We start from the raw sequence: 10,917 nt of genomic DNA, 5'->3' as shown, positions 1-10,917 counted from the left end.
GGACGGACATCTATTTGATGACATGTATGTTTTAGTTCGGTGGTATGTCCCACATGCTAAAGGACAATTAAACCGGAGACGTTGGGCGATCTGTAAATAGCGCACTTGATCCTCAAATTGTACGCGTGTGAATGGGATTCCGAACAGTGTTGCCAGATGGTGATTTCGGTAACCAAAAAGGGTAAAATTTGGTGATTTCTGAAGTTGTTTGGTGACAAATTTTTAGCCTGGTAACCAAATCAAAATTTGGTGATTTTTGGTAATTTTTTGGTGATTTTTTAGACCAATGGAAAATAATCACACCAAAGAAAACGAAAATGCATTTTGCCCAAAGTTTTCCCCTTATTTCCCGTAGAAACAGAACATGTGCCCCTTTTTTGTCACTCAGCACCACTGACCACACACAGATATTCATCCATGCACATCGTGCACATTTTGCATTTAGTGTTTGACTACGGCGCGCGCGCCGTAAATTGCACCGAGACTAGCGCAGAGCTGTGTAGAGCAGAGTGTTTGATGAAGGTTTATTGACATCATTTTGTCTTTTAAATTGAAGCCTGACCCAGCGTTTCTGAATTTGGTGATTTTTTATGGCTTTTGGTGATTTTTCACATGCCTTTTGGTGATTTTGCTTTGTTGGGACCTGGCAACGCTGATTCCGAATCGCAGAATGGCCACCGGAAGAAAACGAACACGCTGGGAGTCATCACTAGAACCAGAAGACATGGAAGAAAACCGTTCCATTTTGGATATACGTGTAAGGGAGCGTTCATAATTTAGCGCGTCTATTACCGTATGGTCGCCACTTGTGTGTAATTCTTGTGCACGTCCGCGCTGGCGAACCAATATCGGCACTGAATTAGTTCGCCGCCCGTAGCCTGCCACATATTATTAGCGTGTGTGTTATACATACGCTTCAATGAAGGAGGCATTGTCGGTCACCGCGTTTGAAAATCTCCCTTAATCTGCCACCTGAAATCCATTCTAAATCTGACAGGAGATTTTGGCGCGGCGTGTTTCGCGACATTTTTGCAAGGCATTTTGACTTATTTTGTAACTTTCTACTAGGTATCAGAGCTCAAATATATTACCATAATCTTCTGGTCAAGTATAGTCAGGTATCCTATTATGTTACCGAACGGTATCCTATTACCGAACGCGTACTTTGTCAATGGAGCGCGTACAACAACTTGAATACGCATTCATTGCACTACGCGCTGTTTTCTCACAGCCACAGGGGAAGCCAGTGCCGAAAATTGCTAAACTGCATCAAAAAACAAAACAAAACGCAATTTACATCAAATTTACGTAATAATTGCTAAGATTTCGATATTCGTTGTCCTGCGTTAATAAACATTGACCGAAAATACAATGTATAATTTTCCCCATACAGAGGGCGCACGTTCGGTAATACAATACGATTTGCGTCGGTAAAAAGAGACAACTTTTGTGGAAGGGTTATTTGAAATACGGATTTTTTCTAGAAGTTGGCTTATTTTTCAAGTATTTTCTTTACAGCTAAAGTCATCAGCATTTCAATTATCTATAAGGATATTTTTGGCTGAATTATTGCATAATGTTGCCCGTTTGGAGCAATAAAACAAAAATCGTTCGGTAATAGGATACACCTCCATACATGATACATTAGTCATGAGGAGGGTTGGGTACACAGGGTCTGGGGGGTGTTTCACAAAGATTTAAGTTTGACTTAACTCATGCGTAAATCCCCAAACCCTGCGTAAATCCCAAAGTCCTGCGTAAATTTACGCAGGACTTTAAATCCTGTTTCACAAAGCTTAAGTCATGCGTAAGTCCCACCAAGTCCTGCGTAACTCTACGCATGGCCTGAAGCCATGCGTAAAGTCAGACTTAAATTCCAAAATGGGAAGTTCAAAAGCATAATCAACTCCTAATATTCATTAATCTCTTCCACTTTATCTTATCCTGAGTGAGATGGAAGTATTTTTAACAAACTAGAGAATCACTAGTTTCGTAGAGGGTCTACTCCTACACTATTCACTGAACAATGGTCCAAATTAAAAATAGTCATAAAAATAGATCCCTACCTACAAATGTACTGGTAGTTTGAACTTTTTTTTTTTTTTAGCTCATAAAGAGCTATATAATCTACATGTATCTGGACTTTGGAAATTAATTATATTTCTACTAATCCTTTCTTACCTGTGTTATCTTCTTAGCTGCTTACCCATGAATATTAATGCATGCCTATCCATTATAAATATCATGCATTCACAACAAATTAGAAAAACCCAACAAATTAATTAGACCTATACTTGTTAGAAATATCATACCTCTTGTGTACAGGACGGGGCTGTGTCTATCTACACTAACTGGTTAGACCGATAAATTTGTCTCTTGTTTGGTAGCCTAATTGTATCTGTACAGTCTGAAATACGGTCGACTGCATTAGCGACCGTATAAATACAATTAACAAGAGGCTACCCAACAAGAGGCAGATTTATTGGTCTACAGTACCTCTACACATGACTGCCAATGAAATTAGCCAAGTTCCATTTCTACGGTACCAGTAACATCTTAATGAATGCTTTTTTTTTTTTCCTGGAAGCAAAAAACAAAACAAAATAAGACATAACAACCCCCTCCCCCCCCCCCCAGCATTTTGTGTCAGTTAGAGGAAACGGTTAGCCAATAGACAGTCACCTTTGCCTCGCATCAAAGGCTACAGACACAGTATTAAACGTATACACGGAAAACGTTAGAGGTCTAGTAGTTTCTATGCCTAAACTTGATTGATGCAGTTCTCAAACACATTCCAAAATCCGAAAATGCATAAAGTCATCAATTACTTTCCAATTCAACTCAGGGCCCAGCAATTGGACTTTAAAATTCGACCAATTGATAGCCATAGCCATGATTTATTATGGTTCTAACTAACCTTACACATGCAGTCTAGGGCAATCATGCACTTTGTTTTCTTCAAAATCATGAAGATGTGGCACTGTGCCCCTATCTTGATTAATATCACAATGCACAGACTCTACACTATTACTGTTAGGCATAGCCATCCCATACTAAAACTAGAACTTTTATGCATACATAACTATACACAGCCCAGTTATTCGCACATCGTATTAACAGCGTCTGGTCGGGCTAATGTAGACACTGTCTAATGACATGTCGTAATGACATGAAATGAGCAGACTCTACAAATTTCAATACAAGTATCGGTACAACACACACAGAGTTCATAATATTCAGTCCCTTCCTAACTTTTCGATGAATCATCTCTTGCTCAAATTACATTTAATTTCAAGGACCTACCTAATGACTAACAGATTAAGCTACACTCACTTCTGTAGTTATGACCAACCCTAGCTAGCTGGAAAAGAAAACTTCTCCTCGTGTGCAAGAAGAGGCTAGCCAGAATCCTCTTCTACCAAGGTCCACAGTTACCAATTGTGCAATGTGAATGGTTGTACAGAATTTAGAATGCAGAGATCATATCATCAGTGCCAGCTAGCTGCTGCGAGCTGCGCGAGCAACCCCATTCATCCTAACTTTCACACAGTCCAATACATGTGGGACTGGATTAAAGAGGCCTCATGCACAAAACATCTGTTACATCAAAATAATCATCAAACGAGCGGCTATTCATGTACAAAAGAGAAATAACATGAGTCAGTAAATGAGCACTGTGAATAACGAATGATACAGTAATGTCATATGAATCGTACTTGCAGAAAATCAAAGCAATTTCCCTTCCAGAAATTACTCAAAAATCATCAGCAGACAACAAATGGCTAATTTGCATATTTTTGGCTCGTACATTATTATTCAAATCGAATAAGTCAGTCTTAACCTAAGATTGACTTTGTGAAACAGACTTAAAAAGTCGCACTTAGACTAAGTTTGACTAGCGCTAAGTCTGACTTACTAAGTGCGACCTTTGTGAAACAGGCCCCAGGCATAGCACTTGCCCTACTGCCCTGTGCAAGTTAAAATTACAAAACTCACTTCAGGCAAGTCAAAGGCCTTTGAATCAGATCGGAAAATATATTGAAAATAAATTGTTTACCCATAGCGTGTGTCCGCACTTCGTGAGGCCCCGCATTTCGTGAACCAGTCATGTAAATGAGTAAATACTTAAAATTTAACAAAGTGTTCCATACAGATGTTGTTGGTTGGTTCCATACAGCATGCAGACTCAACTGACAATTCTAGTTTTGTATGACATACACTATAACTTGACCTTACCCATTTTTGTTTTCAGAGAAGTCGATTCCCACTTTGCACAATAAGTGGCAATATTCGAGGCATGCCGGTAGTGTGGACTTGGAAAGACGTGACTCCTAGTTCCATCGAAGGAAACCAATTGGTGTATGATATAGAAGACTGGGTGTGTCTGTCGGCCAGTAAACTCTCAACTGATAGAACTGTTCCTGAAGAAGTTACAGCTAACATTGTGAAACTCGTGAGGCCACTTCAATCCTTGTACTTCGACAGTACTTCACAATTATGGGATTACAAGGAAAATTGTAAGTGTTGTCTTGCATCGTCGTTAGAAAAATTTGTTACTAATTCCGTTACCAAATTTAAAAAAAAAAGTTAATTTGTGAAATATTTATTTGAGTGTGAATAAAACTAACTATATATTCTCTGTCTACTGCCTAATATATAGTGTTCGGAATCGGTGTGAATTTTCAAGTTTGATCATCACTCAATCAGAGTGATCGATGATCGATTAATAATCACAGTTGTGGACATGCGGATTCAAGACCTCTTCTTCTTTGCTTGAATTCCTCCAGTCTGGAGAACTGCTAAAGTTGCAGAGTGAGGTCAAGAATGAACAGTCACAAGGTCACAGGATAACAACAGGCTAACAACGGGATAACAGTTAATAGAACTACAAAGCTGTACGTTTGTTATGTATGTCGAAAAGAAAGCTCAGAGATGCATTATGAAACAGAGAGGGACCATCCGTGTGTGTATACGGCTGTTTTACAATAAATGGTACAAAATTTTTTTTGGGTCGTTACGCAGCTTTTGATGGGTAGATAAAATTAACTGAAGGAAGTTGGTGTTATTTCTAATTGAAATGATGAACAACTTACAAAACGCAACAAGATTTATCCAAATCCGTAGAAATTTGACAGAGATATGACAATTTTTCTAACCCCAAAAAGGGCAATTTTGGTCGTTGCGAAGGGTCACTCACATTTTCACAATAATAAGCATGCGTGTTTCTTGTCTATAAGCATGAAAAATGCTGATGAATGTATATTCATTAGGAAGCAGATTGTGTTTAGCAATGATTCATTGCAATATGCAAGAGGCTTACAAGTTTTTGGACCACGAAACTTCAGATTTTCAAAAATATGCACTCGTTACGGATTTTTGTATTTTGAAGAAGGGTTCTTAATTAAGTGCCATACCTAGTCTGTACAGTGATGAAGTAATTGTTTATATACTTATGTACTTTTGGAAGAAGTATGTTTAATCACATCATATACTGGCATTGGATTCAGATGCTTTATGTTTAGTAAAATACACCCGTGAAATGTTAGTATCTATTTTCCACAAATTTTTGATGTCCGTACCCCCCCCCCTCTTATTTCTGACATGAGCAACCACTGAGAATGAACAGTTGGTACAAACTATAGGGCTACTTACACACTCCCCAGAAAAATGGCCATTAGGTATCGGTCTTTGTTCATGAGGCAGAACTTTACTATTATGTCAATTCAGTGTCCGTACCCTTTTTTAAGTGTCCGTACACCCCCCACAAAATGAATCAGGCCCTTTAACAGCAAAATAAATGTCAGTTTGCCTGTTGTAGCCATTACTGCTAAAATAACTTATCAATTCCAGATTTAGAAGCATAGTGTTTCAACTATTGTTCATATAGGAAATTTGTGCAAAAATCCAACAAAAGATAGCTGTTGTTGCATTGAGAAATTGGGAATTATTTATAATGAAAATTTTTGAAATGTTACTGGCTGAAATAAGGTGCATGTGGTATGAACATTCTTGATAAAGTGATAGGGGTACGGACACTGAATTTTGTGTGGTTGTATTCCAGATGCGCAACATATTCAGAATATATGCCTAATGTGGAATAAAATGTGGAATAAAAAATTTAGGTTTCAACCAAATTTCTAGGTAGGGCAAGGTAACCTGAAACACACTTTTTTGCCTAAACTCAATATTTGTTATATACACCTATTACTGCAGGGCACTAAACATGCCTTTTTCTTTCCATTCTAAAGTTTAATTCTAATATTGAACAGAAAGATCCTGCCTGACATCATAACTGCTGTAAGCAGGTAACTTCCATATAGACTTTCAGTGTCCGTACCTTTAAAGTTGATCTAACTACAACTTGACTCTTCTCAAAATGTTATAACCACTTTTTAAGAAGTTTACCTATGTCAGCATCAATTATTTTACTACACACATTTGACAACACTTTGTAAATTTTACCAAAAGTCTGGCCTAACTGTTTCATACACAACACAAACCTGTCCTCTTGACAGGGGTGTAATTTTTGTCATAAAGGCTAAAATACTGTTAGTATTTCACAGAAAAAAAAAATCTGCAGTTAATTGTTAATTGTTATTTTCCAATTTACTCTATTTATAATTGTTGAAGGAGCAAATTTTGCAGATATATACTTTTTCAGTGTCCGTACCCCTTTGATCTGACTTGTTAAAGGCATTTTTTCTCGGGTCAAAGCAAAGGTCTGGTAACCTTGGGTTTTTCTGATGTACAGAGGATCCATAGGGTTGTATTTATGTTGGTTAAAGCTATCTGTTATTGTTATTGTCAAATAAAATAAAGTGCAATACTCTTAGTATGCTTAGTGTTTTTCAGGAACCCTTCTTGATAATCGGTGTTTTGTTTGATCTTGCCAAATCATGTTTGATCATCTCTTTCTATTCTTTTCAGGTGACTTAACCCCAGAGGAACAAACTATCACACAAGGCTTTGTCGCGGAAATGGCCAGCTCCCGTGGCAGAGGAATGTGCGCAGGACTCATGACAGATCTATTCGCCTCAGAAAGCTCAATGAAAGTGGTGAATATTGGTGGTAACAGTACTGCCAATGAGCCAGCAGTTCGGGATACATTATTTAGAATTACATTTGAGGGAAGTGACAATGAATCCTCGTCATCAGAATCTCCTGCGAAGTTGCCACCAGAATCTCTGCCGCTAAAACGTTCACCTTGCAATCCTGTTCAGAGACAATTAGATATAGCCCCCTGTTCAGACTCAAAAGTCATCAAGTTCGTACCAGACATTGTTCTGGAAAGCGTAAGCAAAGAACACTTGGTAATTGAAGTCAAGAAAGGGAGGGTATTTCATCAGGAATATATATCTCAACTGAGATTTATGCTCATGCCTGCAGCACTCCATCAAAGAACATCTGTGGGTGTCTTGATTTCCGCGAAAAATGCAGTTCTAGAGAAATGCATCGCCAGTAATGGCATTGTGAGTTTTCAGAGAGGTGTCTACAAGTTCGAGCCAGATTCTCTTGTGGCCGGCATGCAAAACCTCTTGAAAGATATCTATTGTAATATTGTATAAGGGTGGGGACCCCCGTCACATTTTCTCTGAGTCACGTTACGTTCTGGAAAGCGTAAGCAAAGAACACTTGGCAATTGAAGTCAAGAAAGGGAGGGTATTTCATCAGGAATATATATCTCAACTGAGATTTATGCTCATGCCTGCAGCACTCCATCAAAGAACATCTGTGGGTGTCTTGATTTCCGCGAAAAATGCAGTTCTAGAGAAATGCATCGCCAGTAATGGCATTGTGAGTTTTCAGAGAGGTGTCTACGAGTTCGAGCCAGATTCTCTTGTGGCCGGCATGCAAAACCTCTTGAAAGATATCTATTGTAATATTGTATAAGGGTGGGGACCCCCGTCACATTTTCTCTGAGTCACGTTACGTTCTGGAAAGCGTAAGCAAAGAACACTTGGTAATTGAAGTCAAGAAAGGGAGGGTATTTCATCAGGAATATATATCTCAACTGAGATTTATGCTCATGCCTGCAGCACTCCATCAAAGAACATCTGTGGGTGTCTTGATTTCCGCGAAAAATGCAGTTCTAGAGAAATGCATCGCCAGTAATGGCATTGTGAGTTTTCAGAGAGGTGTCTACGAGTTCGAGCCAGATTCTCTTGTGGCCGGCATGCAAAACCTCTTGAAAGATATCTATTGTAATATTGTATAAGGGTGGGGACCCCCGTCACATTTTCTCTGAGTCACGTTACGTTCTGGAAAGCGTAAGCAAAGAACACTTGGTAATTGAAGTCAAGAAAGGGAGGGTATTTCATCAGGAATATAATCTCAACTGAGATTTATGCTCATGCCTGCAGCACTCCATCAAAGAACATCTGTGGGTGTCTTGATTTCCGCGAAAAATGCAGTTCTAGAGAAATGCATCGCCAGTAATGGCATTGTGAGTTTTCAGAGAGGTGTCTACGAGTTCGAGCCAGATTCTCTTGTGGCCGGCATGCAAAACCTCTTGAAAGATATCTATTGTAATATTGTATAAGGGTGGGGACCCCCGTCACATTTTCTCTGAGTCACGTTACGTTCTGGAAAGCGTAAGCAAAGAACACTTGGTAATTGAAGTCAAGAAAGGGAGGGTATTTCATCAGGAATATATATCTCAACTGAGATTTATGCTCATGCCTGCAGCACTCCATCAAAGAACATCTGTGGGTGTCTTGATTTCCGCGAAAAATGCAGTTCTAGAGAAATGCATCGCCAGTAATGGCATTGTGAGTTTTCAGAGAGGTGTCTACGAGTTCGAGCCAGATTCTCTTGTGGCCGGCATGCAAAACCTCTTGAAAGATATCTATTGTAATATTGTATAAGGGTGGGGACCCCCGTCACATTTTCTCTAAGTCACGTTACGTTCTGGAAAGCGTAAGCAAAGAACACTTGGTAATTGAAGTCAAGAAAGGGAGGGTATTTCATCAGGAATATATATCTCAACTGAGATTTATGCTCATGCCTGCAGCACTCCATCAAAGAACATCTGTGGGTGTCTTGATTTCCGCGAAAAATGCAGTTCTAGAGAAATGCATCGCCAGTAATGGCATTGTGAGTTTTCAGAGAGGTGTCTACGAGTTCGAGCCAGATTCTCTTGTGGCCGGCATGCAAAACCTCTTGAAAGATATCTATTGTAATATTGTATAAGGGTGGGGACCCCCGTCACATTTTCTCTGAGTCACGTTACGTTCTGGAAAGCGTAAGCAAAGAACACTTGGTAATTGAAGTCAAGAAAGGGAGGGTATTTCATCAGGAATATATATCTCAACTGAGATTTATGCTCATGCCTGCAGCACTCCATCAAAGAACATCTGTGGGTGTCTTGATTTCCGCGAAAAATGCAGTTCTAGAGAAATGCATCGCCAGTAATGGCATTGTGAGTTTTCAGAGAGGTGTCTACGAGTTCGAGCCAGATTCTCTTGTGGCCGGCATGCAAAACCTCTTGAAAGATATCTATTGTAATATTGTATAAGGGTGGGGACCCCCGTCACATTTTCTCTGAGTCACGTTACGTTCTGGAAAGCGTAAGCAAAGAACACTTGGTAATTGAAGTCAAGAAAGGGAGGGTATTTCATCAGGAATATATATCTCAACTGAGATTTATGCTCATGCCTGCAGCACTCCATCAAAGAACATCTGTGGGTGTCTTGATTTCCGCGAAAAATGCAGTTCTAGAGAAATGCATCGCCAGTAATGGCATTGTGAGTTTTCAGAGAGGTGTCTACGAGTTCGAGCCAGATTCTCTTGTGGCCGGCATGCAAAACCTCTTGAAAGATATCTATTGTAATATTGTATAAGGGTGGGGACCCCCGTCACATTTTCTCTGAGTCACGTTACGTTCTGGAAAGCGTAAGCAAAGAACACTTGGTAATTGAAGTCAAGAAAGGGAGGGTATTTCATCAGGAATATATATCTCAACTGAGATTTATGCTCATGCCTGCAGCACTCCATCAAAGAACATCTGTGGGTGTCTTGATTTCCGCGAAAAATGCAGTTCTAGAGAAATGCATCGCCAGTAATGGCATTGTGAGTTTTCAGAGAGGTGTCTACGAGTTCGAGCCAGATTCTCTTGTGGCCGGCATGCAAAACCTCTTGAAAGATATCTATTGTAATATTGTATAAGGGTGGGGACCCCCGTCACATTTTCTCTGAGTCACGTTACGTTCTGGAAAGCGTAAGCAAAGAACACTTGGTAATTGAAGTCAAGAAAGGGAGGGTATTTCATCAGGAATATATATCTCAACTGAGATTTATGCTCATGCCTGCAGCACTCCATCAAAGAACATCTGTGGGTGTCTTGATTTCCGCGAAAAATGCAGTTCTAGAGAAATGCATCGCCAGTAATGGCATTGTGAGTTTTCAGAGAGGTGTCTACGAGTTCGAGCCAGATTCTCTTGTGGCCGGCATGCAAAACCTCTTGAAAGATATCTATTGTAATATTGTATAAGGGTGGGGACCCCCGTCACATTTTCTCTGAGTCACGTTACGTTCTGGAAAGCGTAAGCAAAGAACACTTGGTAATTGAAGTCAAGAAAGGGAGGGTATTTCATCAGGAATATATATCTCAACTGAGATTTATGCTCATGCCTGCAGCACTCCATCAAAGAACATCTGTGGGTGTCTTGATTTCCGCGAAAAATGCAGTTCTAGAGAAATGCATCGCCAGTAATGGCATTGTGAGTTTTCAGAGAGGTGTCTACGAGTTCGAGCCAGATTCTCTTGTGGCCGGCATGCAAAACCTCTTGAAAGATATCTATTGTAATATTGTATAAGGGTGGGGACCCCCGTCACATTTTCTCTGAGTCACGTTACGTTCTGGAAAGCGTAAGCAAAGAACACTTGGTAATTGAAGTCAAGAAAGGGAGGGTATTTCAT

The 10,917-nt window shown here is 39.7% G+C and overlaps 1 protein-coding gene across 1 annotated transcript; it reads left to right on the top strand.

The window, feature by feature from the left end:
- Nucleotides 1-569: 569 nt before the first annotated feature.
- On the top strand, nt 570-8,886 carry LOC140239427 (uncharacterized). The gene is made up of 3 exons (XM_072319265.1): nt 570-757; nt 4,253-4,517; nt 6,928-8,886. The coding sequence occupies exons 1-3, from the start codon at nt 671-673 to the stop codon at nt 7,563-7,565; spliced, it is 990 nt and encodes a 329-aa protein (XP_072175366.1). The 5' UTR covers nt 570-670; the 3' UTR covers nt 7,566-8,886.
- Nucleotides 8,887-10,917: the final 2,031 nt, after the last annotated feature.

Source organism: Diadema setosum, chromosome 16 (assembly GCF_964275005.1).
Source record: "Diadema setosum chromosome 16, eeDiaSeto1, whole genome shotgun sequence".
Taxonomy (NCBI): Eukaryota; Metazoa; Echinodermata; class Echinoidea; order Diadematoida; family Diadematidae; genus Diadema; species Diadema setosum.
This window is presented reverse-complemented; position numbering and strand designations above follow the sequence as displayed.